We start from the raw sequence: 20,706 nt of genomic DNA, 5'->3' as shown, positions 1-20,706 counted from the left end.
GGCTTCCAGTGTTGAAACGTCTCACAAACATAACTTTAAACTTTTGATTTGATCTGCTCTAAAAAGCTCTACTTTGAAACTTTATCAGTATTTATAAGAACATCTGCTCGTTGTTGAAGGACCAAAACCAGACTCAACAAACTTAAGAGAAGATCTAACAGAACAGTCCAGTGCAGTTGACTGTTTTCTTCTTCTGTTGTTGTTGTTGGGGTAGTTTACGTTGATGGATTGGATGTGCGACTGGTTACCAGACTCCCTTTAAGCCACATATTAATTTTGTATTTGAGCTGTATCTTCCACGCTGCCTGCTGACTGTGATCTTTTCATGTTAAAACATCTGTGTGGAGGTGCTATAAAATAAACTTACAACATAATTAAACAAGGGAATCAAGCTTAAACAGACTGTAAATAAGCTACCGGTTCTGTTGGTCGAGGTCAAACAGGTGTTTTTATGCATTTTCCAACACAAAAATGCACTTAGTGTGCTATAAACACTGGAAAATACTGTAATACTTTGTGGCTTTAACATCAGCCAAACACTGAAAAAAGATGTGTTGAAACCGCCCACATGAAAAAGATTTAGAGAATCATAAATGTCACACAGCGAACCATTTGTTGACTCTGGATATAAACATACAGTATTTATGTATTTATTCTTACATGGCCTACCGCAGCCTAAAGAAAACATAAAGGGGCCATAAAATAAGGCAAAGTGAACCACAAGAACATCCAGTGAAAACAAAGCGTGTACTGTAAATAATGAGGTCTGTGCTCGTGGTCCCCTGGGAGACAGGAGAGGGAGATCTGAGCACCCTGTTACCATCCCCACCCGGTCATCCAGACTCCAGTGTCAAGAATGTGAAACAACAGCCGAGCCTCGTCCACAAAGCCAGAGTCCCTCCTCTCAGCTGAGAGGCAGGGGGAGGAGAGGGGTGTGCCACTGTAATCTAATACAGTTTTTTTCTAATATAAGTCCTTCTTCCAGTTGCTTCTGGAAGTAAGTTTTTTTTTCCTGCAGGGAGATGACACAGTGAAGAGATAAAGGAGTTACACCTGTTCCTGTCGACGGTGTCCAGAAAAATCAGTGAACATGAAGAGACACATTTCACTTCATGATCACATATTTAATGTAATACAATCCAACACAAACACACCAAGTTTATGACAGGTACATTATTTTCTGATTAGAGGATGTTGAAAGATTTAATTTTTAAAGTCACAGATCAGATGGTTTAAGATAACTGGGTGTGGATTTTTTTCTTTCATCACACATTCACTGACTTCTTTTATTTCTGTTGTTTTGGCTGAATTTAGAAAAAATTACAATATTCATCTCCTACTCTATTCTAGTGTAAAAACAGGTAAAGTGTGCAGGGTCCCAGCTCCTATAGGGGCCCCCAATGACCCTACATCTGCTGTGTAGCAGATGATTTAAAGGAACAGTTCACCCAAAAATAAAAATTCAGTTGTTATATTCTCACCCCCATGCTGATGGAAAGTCAAGTGAAGTTTTGTAGTGCACAGAACATTTCTGGAGCTTCACAGCAAAACAGCGTTTCAGTGTTCTCCTAAACAACTAAAGTAGCTGGGGACTTGTTTTAAAACATTAAAAAACTACCAAAAAAGGCATAAAATGGCTCCATACAGCTCATCCAGCACAATCCAAGTCTCCAGAACCTGCAAGATCCCAATTTGGACTGAAAAGATGTTTTTTTTAAGCTGAAATCTTTACTGTAGCTGCTAATCTAAAAGCAAGCACCCCATCTGAAGTGGATGCACGAGCATTGAGGGTGTAAATAACACGTGACAGGCTGATATGAAACATGGGATTTGGGTGAAAGCTTTGGGAAAAGCCAGTAAGTGGACCTTGAATGTAAATATATTGTGTGCTTTTCAGCAAGTTATTACAGAGATTTCTCTTCTATAACAACGAGCATCAAAACCTGATACTAGTAAAACTTTAGCTTGTTTGCATTTGCCTTTTAATTTAAAGTATTTGCCAATATACAGTAGATGAACATGGCGGGGAGTGTACATTTATTTTTCTCTTCTCCTCTCTGACACAAATCTCAATGAAAACAATAGCACAGACTCAGTGTTTTATGCGTTAATAAAGAATCTGCATAAGTTGATGAGTCATTCGCTTTAATTAAATCAGTTAATCCACCGAATAAACTTTTGTCGCCCCCAAGCGGTGAAGAGTCTACGGTGCACCGCTCGCTGTGACACAAAAACAGACCGGCAGACGCCAGCCAGTGAAACCATCGCACCTTCAACCATCACTGCAACGTGATTGGCTCTACTGAGAAAAACCAGGTAGCGACAGAGCCTTTTGTGATTGGCTGTAATTGAGGGGCCCCTGCGGCAGCGCCATACGATTGGTGGATGAGTCACATTCTTTCAATTTGATTGGCTAGATGACCCGTGAGGGGCGGGATGTCAAGTTCGGTTGCGGAGCTGAAACCGGTAACCGAGCACTCCAGCACGTTGTGAAGCCGCTAGTGTTTCAGGCTGCCGCTGAGGTGATTCAAAGAAATCACTTGTTTCTAAATCAACGATTTATTTTTGATAATTGACCCGCTGGTGAGTTCTTCTCTTTGATTAAACTCTCAGAAATATGTTTTCAGAAGTCATTGTTCGTCTCTTGTGTCGTGTTCGGTACATTAATTGGGTCGCGTTTCGGGGCTCCGTCTACAGCTTGGTGAGGAGATGGTGGCTGTTAGCAGCCTTTGGCATTAGCACGGCGGTTATTCCTAATTACTTGAAATTAAATAATACTTCTGTTGTTATTAAACATGAAATTGATGATTTATGTTATTTTGTTGAAATGCCGGGTATACCCGTCGTCACCGCTGCATGGCTTCATTCTGGATTTCCAAGACGTATCCACCGCCCATGTGTAGCCCACTTCCAGCTCTCATCCAGTCGTGACTCCCTCCCTCCCTTCCTGTCTTTCCTAACCGCCTTACTCGTCAGTTTCCCATAATGGCCCATGCCTGCTCTATAGGGTTACCCGCCTTTCCATGTAGCTAGCCGGCTTAGCTCGTCACGGTTGGAAAGAGTAGCCGGGGACCGGCCGGGACACGTGTTGGGGCTGCTCATGAGTCCGAGCTAACTCACCTAGCCCGTGTCTGCCCTAGTTAAGGGGGCCGTGTGCTCGTCCAGCTGTCGTGGTTTAGCTCTGTCGTGGGCCAGCCAGGGTGCCATTTGAAGCCCAGGTTATATCTGGAAGCTGCCCCAAAGTCCCACCGACGTGCGAAGCCGCCATGACGGGTGATGAGTGTGTGTAGGCCGGTCGATACGGTGAATGGCACCGTCACTGCAGGCACGGCGTGGCCTTTGTCTGCATGCCATGCTCGCAGATTTTTTTTTTTTTTTTTTTACACAAGCTGCTTTCTGATACGGCTGCTGCAGTGTAGCATGCCCTTATATGTACTTATTCTTCAAATAACCTGGGATCCATTCAAACCAAAGCCCCCTGATGTTAGCTGCTAACACTGGGTCTGCCTGAGCACACCTTGAGGTCGTTGGCTGCCTCACATCACAGTGATTGGCTTTAGTCTGATAGATCTGCTCATGTTTGCTGCTGCTGGTGTGTTGGTTGCTCAGATTGCCAGAACAACAGATGGCTGTAGGTTGTATGGACAGGTGTGGCAGACAGTCCATTAAAGAAAGCACTTGTTCCCCTGGTAGCTGGTGTATTTGCACGTTTTAGCTTCCTAATCATGAATTCCATGTACTTTAAACTGTTTGACTATATTCTTTGTGCTATACTGTTGAGTGGTGAATGTTAGGAATAGTCTACATTTTTTACTTTTTGTCAATAAATCCCACGAAATGATCAAAACCAGTTGAAAATTGACCCAATATTTCTGTGTATGACAGACTTCCATTGCTTCAACACTTGCCAGAAACTACAGTACCCAACTATTGCAAGAAATTACTGAATCTTTTTTTAAACTACATATTTCAGATTTTTTTTTCTGCATTTGATTTGCATCTTCAATAGGAGCCAGTGGGCCAGGGGCTGAGTCCACAGACAGGCTTTGACAAAGTGAGACGTTGTTGACAGTCACAAAAACATATATCATCAGCCGGATCCTTAATTTACATTAGCTAACCTTCAGGTAATTGGCTAGAAACCTAGCCTGACAAACATGTAGGCGAATACCTGCATTTTATAGAAACAGGATTACCGAGTTGAAGATTTACAGGAAATGGTGAACATGGGTCTGTTGAAGCATGTTGCAGCCTTTTAAGTTTTCACAAAATGATTTGTGGAGTGCCATTTGCTTCAGCATTGTCACACATTTCCTGTGAAAACAGGCAGCTAGAGTGGGCAATCCCCCATTTCCAACCAGGACAGTGTGGCAACAGGGAATAGAGTACCAAGGTGGATTAGCAGCAGTTAGCGATTACTTCAGCAACAAAGCCAGTGATATTTGTCCATCAGGAACTTCCACAAATCACCTCGCTACTGTAACTGGCATCCATCGTTCTCAGAGGCTGTGTACGGCCTCAGTCCAGAGGTGTTCATTGGAAGGCTGCTAGTTAGCAGTTACTTCAACAACAAGAAAAGCCATCTGTTTGGAGTTCAGGCAGAAAAGACTTTCTCCATAAAATATAATCCAGTTTCACAGTAATCTATAAATCCTGCCACCAGAAACAATCCGCTCTGGTGGTTTCCTTGTTTTTATTCCTCCATGGCAGCATCATAGAAATTAAGAAGGTGTTTATTGGAGGGAAAAATTACTGAATGATATATTATGATGCTTGAAAGTGACTTCGATCTTGGTAAGTGACTTCAGATCAGCTGGAGTTGATGTGCATCGGTTCATTTGTCAAGTAGAAAAAAGACAGCAGAGGACTCGGCACTGTTGAAGTGTCATTTGAGTGCAATGACTGTGCAATTTTAGATTTTTAACCGCTCGGTATGAAAACAAACAGCTAATGTCTGAGTTTGTTTTCCATGCCTTGGGCGAGCTGTTTTCATGTCGGTGCACCCAGATGGGGCAGAAAACGCTCATCAGAATCAGATCAAACATTTCATGCAGCTGGCATTTCAACACAGTCCAGGAAAATGAATTAAAATGGGCCCATAACACGATGAGAGGCTGATATGTTTTGCTAATATGAAGTCTGAGGTCATGTTTACCTGATTTACACTTCAAACTGTCGCTGAGATCACGTCTGACTGCTCTCCAATCAGGACGGCGGGGTGATTCATCATCACAGGAATGTACAGTCTCAAAAGTGTTTTAGCTTCTGTGAAATGCAAAGTGATGCATGTGTGATAGTCTGCGCCAAAGTTACTTCAAAGTAATGAAAAAGGCAGACTGCTGTCCAGCTCATTGGTTTCCATAACCGTTGTCATAGCGTCCTGTAATCCACACGTAACGTTGCATCATGGAAGTTCAAAAATTGCAGGAACAAGTCTAAAGTTACTGTTCCTCGTGTCTGATATGATGTTGTTTACTTCTACGTCTTAATTCTAAACGAATAATTCATTTTTAGGACAGATTAGCGATATCTTTGATAACAGTGCTGAAAAAAGCAGCGAATCCTCACATTTCCAATCTGGGCTGTATGAAAACTCTTCATCTACGAACTGATTATCAGACCAATCGTTGCAGTTATTTCTCTACATGTCCCTCTTTTTAACTGTAATGAATTTCGAAATCATCAGTTGAATTGTGAACAAAACTTGAAACAATCAACAATTGATCAACATAAAATCACATCAAGTTTTCCCTCCGAGTTATTAGAGGGTCAAGGTCGTTGTCAAATAGAACATCACTTTCTCTAACATCTCCCTCCTCTTCCTCCTCCTTGCAGAGATTTCCAGTTGACCAAAGAAATGGTGATGGAGAAGCCAAGTGCCCAGCTGGTCGGGCGAGAGTTTGTCCGACAGTATTACACACTCCTGAACCAGGCCCCCGACTACCTGCACAGGTACGACCATCGCCTGTCTGTCGTGTTGTGGGATTATTGTGAATTTGTTGCACTTCTGCTGAGTGAAGACAAATGCTCTTTGGTGGTTTTAATTCTGCAATTATACATAACACTAATCTGCATATATCAGCACCTCATCTGTTTAACTTGCCTTCCGTGGAACAAATTAACCTTTGTGTTTTTATGCTCAGGTTTTATGGAAAGAACTCCTCCTACGTGCACGGCGGCCTGGACAGCAACGGCAAACCAGTCGAGGCCGTTTATGGACAATCTGTAAGTGGGCTTCATCCAGCAGATAACAGCTCTCAAAAAGGTTATTTCCATAGAGCGGCACTGCACTCAACTCCCACGTACCAACACTGAGTGGGAAAAAAAAAAGACTCCAGTGCTGAGAGGAAAGTTATTTGTTAGAGCTGTTTTCTCCAAAAAGGACAGTTAAGGTTGTCTGTCTCTGATTCTCTCTGCTGTAAGGAGGTTTTAAGAAGCTGTTAATGGGTTTCTTGGACAGTTGATTTTTATATTCTATTGTTAGCTGCGGTTGTTGTACTTTAGCTAATTGTTTAAAGCAGTTTTGTCTTAAAGCCCAGAGAGTCGACTCGTTTTCATTCAGTCCGTCTTGCTCAGGTGAACCACCTGAATATAAGTCTCTCCTCTTACATGAGAAATGCTGTTAGGAATAAGAACGTGAAAGGAAGCAGCTGCAGTGGGGAACAGCTACATGCAAACATGTATGTTTAAATGGAGATGTATGCAGAAAGGGTGTGTATATCAAAGGGATAACAAAAAATTGGTCATAAGGTTATGAATACAGACCTGTGTTGATGAACTTGTGTCGTAGAGATGCAGAGGTTTATCCGACAAAAATTTAACTCAAGTTTTACTGCAACACAGTGTAATGTCACCCTGCATGGAGCTGCAGTGGCCAATCAAATCAATTCAGACTTGCATTTCTGGTAGATGACTTGTAACTTCACCTTTGACCCGTCGTGCCGAAAGATCAAATGATTTTTAATGATTTCCAGAGCAATAAAATCACACCTGAAAGACATCGTAGTAACAAAGCACCTAAACAGAACAAGGGGGCAAAATATCAAACAAATAAAAGGAAGCGAACATGCAATTTAAAAGGTCTTGTTTTGTTCGACTGTCAATAGTCGATGGTAAACATATTCCATTGAGCATGTAAAAGTGAAAAGTTGCACTTCTCTTCTGCAGGAGATCCATAAGAGGGTGATGGCTCTGAGTTTCCGCGACTGTCACACCAAGATCAGGCACGTGGACGCCCACGCCACCCTGAACGAGGGCGTGGTGGTGCAGGTGATGGGCGAGCTGTCCAACAACATGCAGCCCATGAGGAAGTTCATGCAGACCTTCGTGCTGGCCCCTGAGGTTTGTTCTTCACTTGTGCAAATAGTTCTCATGCATATGTGAAAGCTTGATCAATGCGTTTTGTTGCAGTAGACGCTGATATACTGTTTATTCATCCTTCAGGGTACTGTTGCAAACAAATTCTATGTCCACAACGACGTGTTTCGTTACCAAGACGAGGTGTTCGGCGACTCTGATTCTGAGCCTCCAGAAGGTGAGAAAAACATAATTTTTTTAAAAAAAAGTTGTGATTCAAATTGTTCATGCTTGACCAGGTTTCTGTTTTTCTCCCGGCTGCATTTTTATCTTCTCTACAGACACGATCGTTCTGATCTTGGTTTTATTTTGCTTAAGATAAATTAAGTTAGAGGCAAGTTTCTCAGTCGTTGCACAGCTCCTATCAGCGCTGTAGCTTCATAATTCAGCTACTTTGATCGTGTTTCTTTGAACTGCTGCGTCTTTATTTATGATAGTTAAGGCTGCTGAACAAGTTTAAGAACCGTAAAGTGTTTGATGTCTGGGAATGTTAGATTGAAGATGCACAATAAGAAACTGAACATGAGAAAAAAGCACAAGATCCAAAATTAAACTACAAGACAACATCATGACAGGTATTCAGTTTTGTTTTGTAAAAAAAATTAGTCATTCTTGTTCTGATATATTTAGGTAATTATACACAAATGCAAGTTTAGTATTCAGATGAAATGTGGCATGGGGAAAATAGATTTGAGCAACAAGAGTCAGTTTTTATTGAGCAGGGACGGTGACCCATTGAGATTTTTTGATTTTGGAGCAGGTTTTAGTGGGACTTAGAAAATGGAGATAGATGTGAACATGTGTTTGTTTGTGTTTTCAGAGTCTGAGGATGAGGTGGAGGAGATCGAGGAGAGGGTCCCCTCCCCTGACGTCGCTGCTGAGGAGTCCGCTCCCTTCTACGACCCGGTATCCTGGTAAGGATCAGAGGCTAGTGGTTCCCGGAGTCCAGCTTAAACCCCCTTTTCCCTTCAAGTTTGCACATTATGCAAAACAGAACACACATCTAGTAATATTTGTGACTGTAGATATACTGGAGTGTTTAAAAAGTACTGCTTTGTAGCTCTAAGGAGTCAAACACACATTGTAAATCATTCTCATTTGCATCTTCAACTCATTTACATTGTTGGACAGCACAGTCGGTGTAAGTCTCTCGTTCTTGTCCCTTCCAGCTCAGAGCCGACAGTTCCTGGTGACGAGGAGGAAGTGGCAGCAGTGAGTCCAGAACCGGAGCCAGAGGTGGAGAAGGAGGTCGAGGCTGCGGTCGTGGAGCTGAAGCCCGAGACGATGCTGGACACACAAACAGACGCAAACACAACCGAAGACCAGACAGACGGCAAAAGCCCCGTCACCGTCCCACCCACCGCAGAACCTGCCGCTGTGCCCGCTGAACCCACCCCCGCCGCTCCAGAAGAAAACAGGGTAGGTCTGAACAGGAAATTTAGCTCTTCTTAGCATAGATGAAAAAGCTTAAGATCAGAAACAGAGATGCCCAAATAGAATCAGCAGTAATTGTAGAAGTAATGTACAAAAATGTTTCTATCATGTCATATAGATGGAGTGAGAAGGCTTTTTATCACTCTTGCTTACACAGATGAATCAGCTTCAATGAGGCACAGATGTAATGCTGGAATTGATAACTGGTTATGAGGAGTAAATCATTTTCCAGGCCTAAATATCTCCTGTGTTGTCGTCCCACAGCCGTTCTCCTGGGCATCAGTCACCAGTAAGAACCTCCCTCCCAGCGGGGCTGTCCCAGTCTCAGGAATCTCACCACATGTCGTCAAAGTCGCTCCCACAGCACCGGTAAGTTTGCTGGTTCGACTCAAAAATGTATCTCCCAGCTAAGTTTGAAAAGTTACTCTAGTGTTTAAGTACCTCATGACAGAACTTTGACAAAATGCAGGAGCAAGATTGGGTTTTCAATTCAAGATTGTTTTCTAAGAAAACAACTTCTAGTTTTGTTTTTTAAAAACAGTGGAGGTCTCATTTTGAGAAATGAATGAAAAGAAAAGAGCAGATGGGCGTGTTGACATTTTTCTAAGAGCCACAGTCATATATGTCCTGAATCTACACAAAGTCGAGTTGTTGTTTCCCCGTGTTCAGATGAAGCAGCAGGACACAAACGCCTCCTGCTGGCTGGACCTTCATGATGATAATCAAACATGTTGTTCTTTATGTGCCTGAAGTGAAGTCATGACTCCAAACATCAGAAAACCTGCTCGTTCTTTGTCTTCTTACAAAAGCGTGTTGTTGACTCTTTCAGCCCAGAGCGGAGGTGAAGCCCGAGTCCCAGACAACAACACAGAGACCACAGAGAGACCAGAGGCCGAGGGAACAGAGGCCTGGAGGTCCTCCACCGGTACACAGAGGACCCAGACCAGGTACATCCACATGATCACATCTGATGCGTGCTGTTGAAGATGGCACTGCGAGCTACAGTCAGGATGTATAACTCTCATGCTGCTAACATAAAATCTTGTGTATCAGTGGAAGTAAAGAACACACGTCTTTCTGTTACACCTGCATTTTAATAATAAGCAAAACCACAGTGGATTATGGGAGAATATGAAGGTTTTCTGGCACATCAACATACACTGACAGCCTTAAAAACCACACGCAGGATGGGGCTTAAATTCTAATGACGCACCTTCTAACACACCCAGTCTGAAAGACAATACCAAAGAAATGCAACATAACTGGTGAATACACTTATTAACCAAATAGTTCTTGTATGTGAATTCTCACAGCACATGTCCCTGTGTTGACCTGTTGAATTGTTGTTTCAGCTCGGGAAGGCGAGCAGGGAGAGACCGAGGGTCGCAGGGTGTCCAGGTACCCCGACGCCCAGCAGCTCTTCGTAGGCAACGTCCCTCACGATGTCGACAAGACTGAGCTCAAGGAGTTCTTTGAACGTAAGTGGTATTAAAGTGTACAACACATGATGTGGTGATGGAAAAACCTGCACACATTAAACATTATCAGACAGTCGCACCTTTTTTTATGTAGCAAATATTAATAAAGCCTAACCCTTGTGGTAAGTCAAAGAGGACTGAATTTTCATTTTTGATTGAACCCTTCCTTTAAGAACTCTATTTCAAACAGGAACAGTTTGTAATGTATTTTAAACTAAGATCTTAAAAATAGTTTCTCCTGTTTTATATGTTGATGATATAGTAGTGTTTAGAATTTCAAAAATCAGTGACAAATAAGATTAATATGTAAAATGCTGTTGGTGCATCAAGCAAAACATTTAGTTGGATACTTGTGTTGATAATGTTCCTTCCCCCCTCTGTCCACAGAGTATGGTACAGTCCTGGAGCTGAGGATCAACAGTGGAGGGAAGCTACCAAACTTTGGTTTCGTGGTGTTTGACGACTCTGAACCTGTACAGAAGATTCTCAGCAACAGGGTAACACACCGTCTCAGGCTAATTAGGGTTTTTGTTTTAGGGGCTGTTGTTTTTAATGTTTATCTCTCTTGAATGCTGCTCCATTTATTTGCCAAGAGCCCAGTTCTCATTTCTGAAATACCCTGAGGCACTTTCTGTTGGTAATTATTGTTCTCACTGTGTTCCTCTGTTGGTATTTTAATGGATTTACATATTGAGTTGGCTCAGTTAAAAACTGGAACTGAAGTCTTGAGTTTTAACTTTGCTGTTGGGACCGTTCTGGCTTGAATAGACAAAAGAGAACTTAATTAAGTTCTTCAGAGTTTTAATTCTTTTTTTCTCGTTCTCTCAGCCCATTAAGTTCAGAGGCGACGTTCGTCTGAATGTGGAGGAGAAGAAGACCCGATCAGCCAGGGAGGGCGACAGGCGAGACATGAGGCCCCGGGGTCCAGGCGGTCCCGGCGGTCCCAGAGAGCGAATAGGAGGCGGCGGTGGACCCCGAGGCCCCCCCACTCGCGGAGGCATGGCACAGAAACCCAGCTTTGGCTCCGGGCGGGGCGCCGGGCCCAGTGAGGGCCGTTACTCTGCCCAGCGTCAGTGAGGCCCCCAGGCTCCAAACCTGAGTTGAATTACTATTTGCATCCAACTTCTGAGTGATTATTGATTTACTGCAGCAGGAACCAATTGGAGAATATATAACAAAGAACCCTTCTTAACATGCACCTAGGAGCAAAAATTAGAAGGAATGATTAATTTAATGTCCGAATTGGGGTTGCTACACACAGCCTGATTTCTGACTCGTTTCCTCCTCATTCTTTCTCCTACATGTGAAAGTTACAAGTATTACGAAGGTTTTTCTGTTAGTAATTGATGCAGGTTTGGTTGAGAGATTTCACCGGCAAGTCGCGCCAGCTCCTGCTGAAAACAGCCAGTCTCGACATCTGTCTCTCATGAAGATGGCTGCCTCCTCCTCCTCCCCAAGCTCCCTCCACCTAATTCTTCTTCTTTCTCACCTGCTGCTTTTTGTTTCCCTCTGAGGAATCCAGAATGTCACTCCTTTTTACTTCTCCATCTCTTCTTCCTATCCTCCTCTTCGTCTCCTCCTCCACCAACACATGTATTATCTGGACTTTTTTTTGTCATTTTTTTGTTTTGTTTTTCATGCTGAACTTGAATTTATTAAGAAACAAATCAAAACACGCAAACACATGAAAAAAAAGGGTAAATACTACTTGAATTGGGGATTAAAAAACCCAGAGGTTAGGTTTTTTTCGCGTTCTCTCTCCCTGTTTCTTAAAGGAACGTGTACTTTACTGCTTGGGCAATCCTGTGTATTGCTGCCACCGTTGTATCTAGCGATGGATCTGTCTTATCTTTTTATTCTATCAGGTCAAGAGCTGAACTGTAGTGGTTTTATTTGAGTAAAAATGTTGGCTTGTAATATGTGGATTCACGGACGCGTCTGAATGGAGCATGTATCAAATCCTGTTGGGCTTCTTCTACCGATGCACTTCATTGTCATCTTGTTTAAAATGAACTCACCTGCCGATGAGAGAACTAAATTAAAAGTGATTTACTGTTTTAAACCTTTTGTCTCTTTTGATCTGTTATGTCATTCTTAGTTTTAACAATTTTAGGTTTACAGAAAATGTTTGAACCATTTTAAACACCTATAGTGTTATAATTTAAACTGGTTCAAATCATGAGGTGATTTTAAAACTGAGCTCATGAGATGGAGAAATAAAATAATTTAAATGTATCAGAAACTGAACATAAACAAGGATGCTGGTATTTATTGCAGCTACATTTCATAATGTTTTTTCATGGTCTCTGACTTTGTTCACTGCAGTTTTGCTTGTCATAACAGAAAGATGACAGGTGTAACTAATGATGGTGCCATACTCTCAGCCTAATTACATTAATAAGAGCCTTTTTTCCCAGAAGACATTGACATGTCACAATAAAAGCACAGGTATAAATAATCAAATGACTGAATTCAGTGCAGCTGTTTGAGTTTCAGGGTCTATCAGGGTACTATCAGGAGACTGCTTAATAACCAGCCCCAAAAATATACACATTTATGGGGAGTGCCAACGTCACAAATGCTTCGATAATGATGAAAGAGTGCCAGTGGGAATAATGAAACTGAAATATATTTCTTTTACTGCCTCTAAAAGTCCCCAATGAAATGTAACAGGACAAACTGAAGGTGTATAGAGGGGTTTGGGTATCAAGGGGTTCAGTTAAGACGAACAAACTGAAGAACCTGCAGGTGTCCGGCTGTTGAAAGGCAGCAGCACTCGCAGGGTAGCAGAGTTGAATGGTGACTTTTGACGGTCACAACTTCCCTCAACTAGAAAGAACAAGGACAGCAAATAAATCTGAACAGGACCTCAACAGAGCAGAGTTTCTGACTGACAGTGTGTTTGGATGAGGTCTGCGGCAAGTCAAGGACAGAATCAGAATGAGAGTCAGTCGGACCTGGGTGTCATTCCCCACCTCTCTTTAGCCTTCACCCAAGGGTGTCATCACACCCTGATTGGCTGTGAGGGGAATGACCCAAGCTGCTCTCACTCATTAATTAGTAGTCAGTCTCCACACCTGCAGCAGGTGATCTGAATCCACTGCGATCAGTCCACAGGGACCTTGAAACTCAGCTAAAATAAAAAGATAGCAAGTGCCACACAGTGGGACTGCTACAAACTACAAACTACAGACGTACACTGTAGAGTTGGCACCGGAAGCAACAGGTCGTAAAGCAGATATATGTCAGGCTACATTGTTCAAGTGGAGAAAAGGCTTTTGGGATGTAAAGTTTTGGGCTTCTACCAGCAGTTTCAGTTTAACATTCAGCTGCTATAGAAACCACCTGCTGGAACAGTTCCATTAACTGCCAATATAATGTCAGATGTAACAGATGCAGCAGCAGTGATTCTCCTCTCTTCACCTGCACAGAAACATCGAGACGTCCTGACCTTGTGCTGAACTCAATAATTCTGCATGATGGAAATGGAGAAATTAACTGACAACTGATACAGAAGCAAACAATTGCTGATTTACTGTAGATAAGCAGGAGATTTATTCGTGTGTCTCCTCAGTTCCTAAATGTTCCACCTGCTGCACCAGCAGCTTCTCTCTACCTGTTCGGTTCTGGGCAGTTGATGTACAGTTGGTTTGTCTGAGCTCAGACCACTTTCAGGGACCCAGAGCTTTCACACAGTGAGTCACCAAGGTGAATTCAGGTGTGTGGTGCGTGTGAGAGAGACACGGCTCAGCCTCTCCTATGCGTTCTCTCAGGGTTTTGATTTCCTCTACTCCGCTGACTTCACTTGAACTCAGGATGAACTGAGAAGTGTGAGGACAGAGCCTGGAGCCTGCTGAAGGTGCTGATGTGTGCAGTTACGACTGTATCAGATAATAACTGCACAGAACACAGTTTGATTTGTACTTGAAGAAACGAAAAGATTAATTTAAACAATGACTACAAAGTTCATTTTCCAGTTTTCCAACTGAATTTGGCTTTTTTTTTTTTTTTTTAAGAATATTTTAACATATTCCTAGAGCTTGTTCAAGGACATTTGGCACCTAATGAACTCATTAATGTTGCAGGGTTTGAACCTGTGACCGACACGCCACAGTACGGCCTGTGTGAACACATGGCTGGCCTGTATGTTCTTGTGTGTATCAGTATTCAGTGTGAGTGCAGCCCTCCTGCTGTGAACAGACACATTATTAGTATTCGTGGACCAACATGGCTTTCAGCAAGTTCTGGTCCAGCTGGCAGCAAGACCCCAAGCACACAGTGTACACACACACACACACACACACACACACACACACACACACACACACACACACACACACACACACACACACACACACACACACACACAGACACTTCCATACTGTACTTGTGAGAGAAAATAGATTGTCCATGTTGCTTTTAATTCTGTATTGCTCGTCCAGTTCACATGACATTATTTTATTTTCACATGTTAAAGTGCACATGTGAAGGAGCATATCTCAGGTGATTTCATGTGCCATGTTGTGTTTCCACATGTGGAAATTTTATTTTACATGTGGAAAAAGCCAATAACTTATGAAAACGACCAGTTCACATGACATTATTTTATTTTCACTTTTAAATTTTAGTTCACATGTGAAAATGTGTGATTCATACTGTATGTGAAGAAGCACATTTCACATGACTTCTGGCACCATGTTTCACCACCACATGTGGAATTTCTAATCCACATTTAAAAATGTAAAGTATGAATGCACGGAAAATTTCAAATGTAGACATTTTCATTTGTATTTGAAAATGTCCAGTGCAATGATGACAGCAATGATCTGTCTCCTCCTCAGTGGTCTGTATGAGTGGTCTCTCTCTGAGTGTGTGTGTGTGTGTGTGTGTGTGTTTCTGATTGAGAGCAGGTTGGACCTACTGATTGGCTTGCTTAGCCTGATTGCTGACACGGGATTGGTCAGAGGGAGGAGAGGAGCCCTTTTTGAACCGCCAGCTGACTGCAATCTCCCTCTCCACCAATCTTCCACTTCCAACATGGACCAGTGTCAAGTCTGAGTGTCTTGTTTGTGATGTAAACCATTTGTAAGTAACTCAGCTGCAGTACAGTCTGGTACTTGTAAATAGACAACCCGTGTGTTAGCATAGTGGGAGGGAGAAGCCTTTTTCTTTGATTACCCCTTTCTCTCTTGTTTAAACTGATTTAGGAGTTTATGAGGAGATTATTTTGTTTGTTGTATTGGCCTTGTTCTCCCTCTGAAGAACAATAAATGCTACTTTGAATGTAACTCCTCTGTGACACTGGCTTTCTTGGGAGTGAAAAGAATGGGGAGACACACCATGTTATGTCTTGGGTTCCTCTAGACCAGGGGCGTAACGTGTTAAAATTTAACTTCACATGTGAAAATGTGGAATTAAAATGTAAAGAAGCAAATTTTACATGTGAAAAATAGTGCTCCCCCTATTGTGATGTACCTGTTGGCTGATGGTGGTAACCTATAATTAAAACACACCTGTGTAGATTGATTGTGAATTTGCTTGAACACATGCTGCAAGTGGGTCTTGCCCAAAACGATCATGTGGCTACATTAATTGTTTAATGGGAGTGCTTTGTTTTTAATTTTCACTGCATTAAGGATTCAGTCCTCTGTATTCAAGTCCTTACATGCCTTATTCCTTTTCACATGTGAAAACCACAATTTTACATGTCTCATTCAAGAGAAGCACCCTCATATCGTTGTATCGCAAGTAAAATTATATTCATTCTGACCACTGACTCATACCTGAGTTTGTTTGTTCTTTATTTTTCTTCATATTCCTCTGTATTTTTGGCCTCATGACCACAACAAAAAACGGTAATCCATTAAAATGTGTTTCTGCGTGACGCAGGACTGCTGTTCTCTGTATGTTCTTGTTTAATGAATGGTACAACATGGACAAACTTAATGAAGCTTCGCAAAATAAAATATTTGTAGGAGTGGGACACACAGATCACTGCAGGAGGGAGCGTCGTTAACTAGTGAGCAGAAAGCCTGATGACCTCAGGGCTCCTAAAGACTTCCACACAGGTGATTCTCCACTCCTGCAGTCTGAGCTGGTGGTTTTAGAAGTACAGCACATAGAAGAAACAGTCGGTCACTGTTGGGTTGTTGAAGATGGAACAAGTCTGATAATGAGGGAACACATTGTAGCCACAGTAGCATATGAAGTAAAACAAAAGATTGATTGTGGTAAAATATTTCCAATCTGACTATAGTGACATTTGTGTACTCCATTACATTAAAGTGTTATTTCAGCTGCAACCCCTGTGGTGTCAAAAGATAATTATAAACACATAATTCAAAGCGGATCTTTCATATCTTGGCTATTACAACTTCATCAGTCTGTGTTGTAAGATGATATCGGAATAGAAAGGCACAATAAAAGGCTTTGACATTGCTCGCAGCCTGAAGGAAAAAAATGAAGACAACAGGAGAGGGCCCTCCTACACAGGAGAACACCTCATGATCCACGCACCCAGCTCCACCAGATCTTCTGTTGATTGGTCAGGAGGCGGTGCTTTGTGGCTCTGTTACCTTGAACATGTGTGCAGCATCAGTTACCATGGAGATGTAACCACTGTCACAGTACTGAAAACCCCAGGATCAACCCCTGAAGGGACCTCGCTGAGTGCAAACATTGTGACTTTCATTTATTTTCACATGCAGAAATTAAAGTTCACATTTGAAAATAGCCAATCACATGTGAGGAAGCAAATTGATTTCCTGTACCATGTGTTGTTTCCACATGTCAACATTTTTTTAATACACATATGAACATGTAATTCATATGTGAAGATGAAAATGTCACGTCATGTGAGGATATTAAATGAAAACGTGAACTTCGTGTAAATCAGTTTCACAGGTGACATTTTCTGAAGGGAAGCATCTTGTTATCTCTGTTGCATCAAGGTGCTGTGCAAGTTAATTACGTTCATTCTCTGGCCACTAACTAACTCATCAAACCTCCAGGGACATTTGTTTGTTTTTCATATTTTCTTTCCTTCATTTTTTATGCATTTCTGACCTGCATCACGGCCACAACAGAAATAGCAATGAGGATGGCTATTGTTATGTGTATGCATGTATAATGAATGTCATAACAAAGACTAACTAATGAAGCTTGGCAAAAAAAAACTAAAGAAGGGGCAAACACTTGCAGGAGGAGGTAAGAGATCTGTGCAGGAAGGAGTGCCACTAACAAGTGAGCAGGAAGTCCAACAGCGTCAGGCCTTACAGACTTCCACAGGTGATTCCTATCAGTTCATTATCCACTCCTGCAGTCTGAGCCGGTGGATCAAGAACTACAGTGCACAGAATAAACAGATCAAACAGTAAAAAGACTAGCTGGTGAAGAGACTGGAATACAGCAGATAAATAGCCAGATGTTCTTCTCAGACGTTGGCGAGAGAGAGTGAAAATTGGACTGTAGTTTATCTGATGGACAGACACGACTCCAGTGGGACGACACTGTTGCTCTGTGTCCGCTGTATATAGGAAACTGTTTGCTCAGATGTGTGTCAACAGTTTGAAATGACTCAAAAAAGTAAAGTAAAATGAACATTCAACAAGACAAGTGATGTAAAGATGAGAGTCACGTGCTCCTTTTTTAGTACCACTGGAGGCTCTTTCCAACATCTTTTCAGAGAAAATTATAATTAAAAACATTTTTCTAAGATTAACAAATTAAGATTGCAGTTGAGATGGATGTCTCTCGGTCACAGGGATCTCAGACAATAAATACACCCTACAGCGAGGATTTATTTGCAATTTTTAATACTTTTTCTTTAATGATTACACAGATCCTTGAGTCGAGTAACAGAAAGCAGAAGATCCAACTCCAACAACCTTGACAATGTTCAAAAACAGGTAAAGAGATTTTTGTTCAGAAAACCTTTAATCGTTAATAGAATTAGTAGTATGACATATTTCAATAAATATTTAGATATATACAGATACAGCAGAAACGGTACATTCTTTTTTTCTCTTCAAATTGCTTCACATTTTTTTTGTACAAGCCAAAATATCTGCCATTGTATTTATATTCATGCAAAATATTGTTTCTCAGATTAATGAAAAATAAAAAGGATTTGCTGAACTTTTCGTATTTTTTTTTTCATCCTGCTTTGATGTGCACTCTCGGATTATAAGCGTCGCAATGAGCAACTGTAATTTTTGCAAATCAAACGGGTGCACTTTGTGCCAATACACAATAGAAGCAAGTAAAGCAAAATTAAGGCCATTCCAACTTGTGCAAAGAAAATAAATAAATAAATATAATAATCAGAATCATGTTTCCTTTAGTTCACAGCAGTTCAGGAGACACTGTATTTTTCCTTTCTCCCCTCGGGGCATCAGATTGTACAATACATACAATAAAATACAAGAGAATCAAACGAAACCCCCCAAAAAACCAATAGAATCATTAATCATCAACAAATCAAACCATGCTACTTTAAAATCCAGTTCAGAACCTAAGGATTTATAAACGTCCAAAAACACATCCCTCATTGTTCAGTCCGTATGCATCACATCGCACCGTAATGCAATATAAACCCAGTTATCTATCTCATGTTATGAACCCCTCCCTCCCCCAGCCCATACAGTATAACAATGATTAATACAATGATGTGAGGCTTATGACAAAGCTCTAAAATGACTATGATACACACAACACCCACGCCTGAGGAAGGGGTCTGAATCATGTAAAATGGTAGTTGAATGAATGCATGATATGCTTATAGGTCCTCATTTTTTCAGTTGCATATTCAACCCCCATATGGCACGAGAAGATATGTATGTTCGCTCTAGAAAATGGTCGACTGCTGTTGGCAAAGAGGCTGATGATAGAAGTGCGTCTGACTTATTCCAGATGCAGTGTCTTTATGGCACGGAAGGAGAAACCAATCATCCTAATTAGACTGAGCCTGCCGACGTTCACCAGTCAGGTTTAGGCCATGATCAGAGAGGAGGCGCGGCGACATTAATGTAGCCCTAAAGGAATGCTAGATGCCGCTGTTGTGTCTTCAATCCTAAGTCCAACAAAATCTATACGGATTTCTTTTTAAGCAACCATTTATTTTTAGTATTTTTGGCATGAAAATTGTAAAAGACTGCTGCTATCCTGAACTGTGTAAAAACCCCAACACTGCCCCAAAATTAAGTTTATGATGGAGCATCAGAAGTACCAAAGGATATTTTTACTTGCATGCACAAGATAAAGGTAATCTTTTTGGACTTTGTTGGCTTTGTAGTTTCATGTATCATGAATGCAGCCTAATGAACACATTTTGTTTGTGCTGCATACAGTAAATTAAATCCAATTTGAAAAGTAAATACTAAGTTAAATAGCCTGTTCATTTGACTTCTAACTGGCTGAGTACCGGTTCTACTCTTCTCTCATTTTGCTACAGAACGTCTACGTAGCTAAGTCTAAAAGTCGACATTACTAACAAGATCATTTTAGTATTAACTCTAAGCTAACCCTTTACCTGTGGTGCTATCATGAAAGAAAGACCATGAATGAATGTTGTAATTGGACCCAAAAAAGAAATGTTCTCTCGAAGTTGCATCTAAATTTCCTATCGTGCAAGCTAAAGAGCATGTTTGCTAGCTTTCTGATTATCTAAGTCCTGTGCCTATTCTTGCGTTTTTGCTACATTTTTCTACATACATAAGCAAAAGAATTGAGGAGGCTACTTGCTAATTTTAGCATTAGCTATGTGGCGCGTTTCCGGAAAAACTAAGGGCTTTTTCTGTGAATTTTACCTGCGATGTGTAATACAAAGACAACAAAGGAAGGGTGTAACTGGGTCCAACTGAGAAAGACTATTTGGAAGTTCCACACAAGTTTCCTGTAAAGCAAGCTAGCCACTTAGCTAGCTAAAGAGCATGTTTGCTCGCTAAGTAGCCCTCCGTGCCCATTCCCCTTTATGTTTCGCTACATTGTTTCTATGTATGTAAGCAAAATAGTTGAGATGTTATCTGCTAAATTTAGTGTTAGCACTGTGCTGTGTTTTGGAAATAGTAATAGCTTTTTCCTGGAATTTTTCCTGTGGTGTTGTCCTGACAGGAAGACAACGAAGGAAGGGTTTAACTGGACCCGACAAAGAAAATGCTAGCCTATCTGATAGTTACACGCAAATATCCTATCAAACAAGCTAAGGAGGATGTTTGCTAGCTTTTTGAGTAGCTAAGTAGCCTATTCCCCCTGGGTTTTGCTACATTGTTTCTATGCATGTAAGCAAAAGAGTTAATGTTAGGCTACTCGCTAATTTTAGTGTTAAATTCTTAACCTTAGTGAATGTACTTGCTTTTGTTTGGACTCCATTTAGCTATATGTGAAACAATTTCTTCCCTTTGTCTTAAACCGATGGTTTGCATCCTGAATGTTAACTGTA

At 41.4% G+C, this 20,706-nt stretch overlaps 1 protein-coding gene across 1 annotated transcript; it reads left to right on the top strand.

The window, feature by feature from the left end:
• The first annotated feature begins 2,476 nt into the window (after window positions 1-2,476).
• g3bp1 (GTPase activating protein (SH3 domain) binding protein 1) lies at window positions 2,477-12,330 on the top strand. The gene is made up of 12 exons (XM_073486817.1): window positions 2,477-2,583; window positions 5,836-5,952; window positions 6,144-6,225; window positions 7,168-7,341; window positions 7,444-7,534; window positions 8,177-8,270; window positions 8,526-8,775; window positions 9,055-9,159; window positions 9,620-9,737; window positions 10,143-10,268; window positions 10,656-10,765; window positions 11,097-12,330. Exons 2-12 carry the CDS (start codon window positions 5,858-5,860, stop codon window positions 11,343-11,345), a joined length of 1,494 nt encoding a protein of 497 aa, XP_073342918.1. The 5' UTR covers window positions 2,477-2,583; window positions 5,836-5,857; the 3' UTR covers window positions 11,346-12,330.
• The last annotated feature ends 8,376 nt before the right edge of the window (window positions 12,331-20,706 follow it).

This window comes from Pagrus major, chromosome 18, assembly GCF_040436345.1.
Source record: "Pagrus major chromosome 18, Pma_NU_1.0".
In the NCBI taxonomy this organism is placed as follows: Eukaryota; Metazoa; Chordata; class Actinopteri; order Spariformes; family Sparidae; genus Pagrus; species Pagrus major.
This window is presented reverse-complemented; position numbering and strand designations above follow the sequence as displayed.

What these genes read in the sequence shown, in the direction of transcription:
- g3bp1 (XM_073486817.1), top strand. Translation starts at nt 5,858, where the DNA reads ATGGTGATGGAGAAGCCAAGTGCCCAGCTGGTCGGGCGAGAGTTTGTC. An exon ending in AGGCCGTTTATGGACAATCT is followed by an intron (nt 6,226 to 7,167) that starts GTAAGTGGGCTT and finishes TCTCTTCTGCAG; the next exon opens with GAGATCCATAAGAGGGTGAT. An exon ending in CCGCTCCAGAAGAAAACAGG is followed by an intron (nt 8,776 to 9,054) that starts GTAGGTCTGAAC and finishes GTCGTCCCACAG; the next exon opens with CCGTTCTCCTGGGCATCAGT.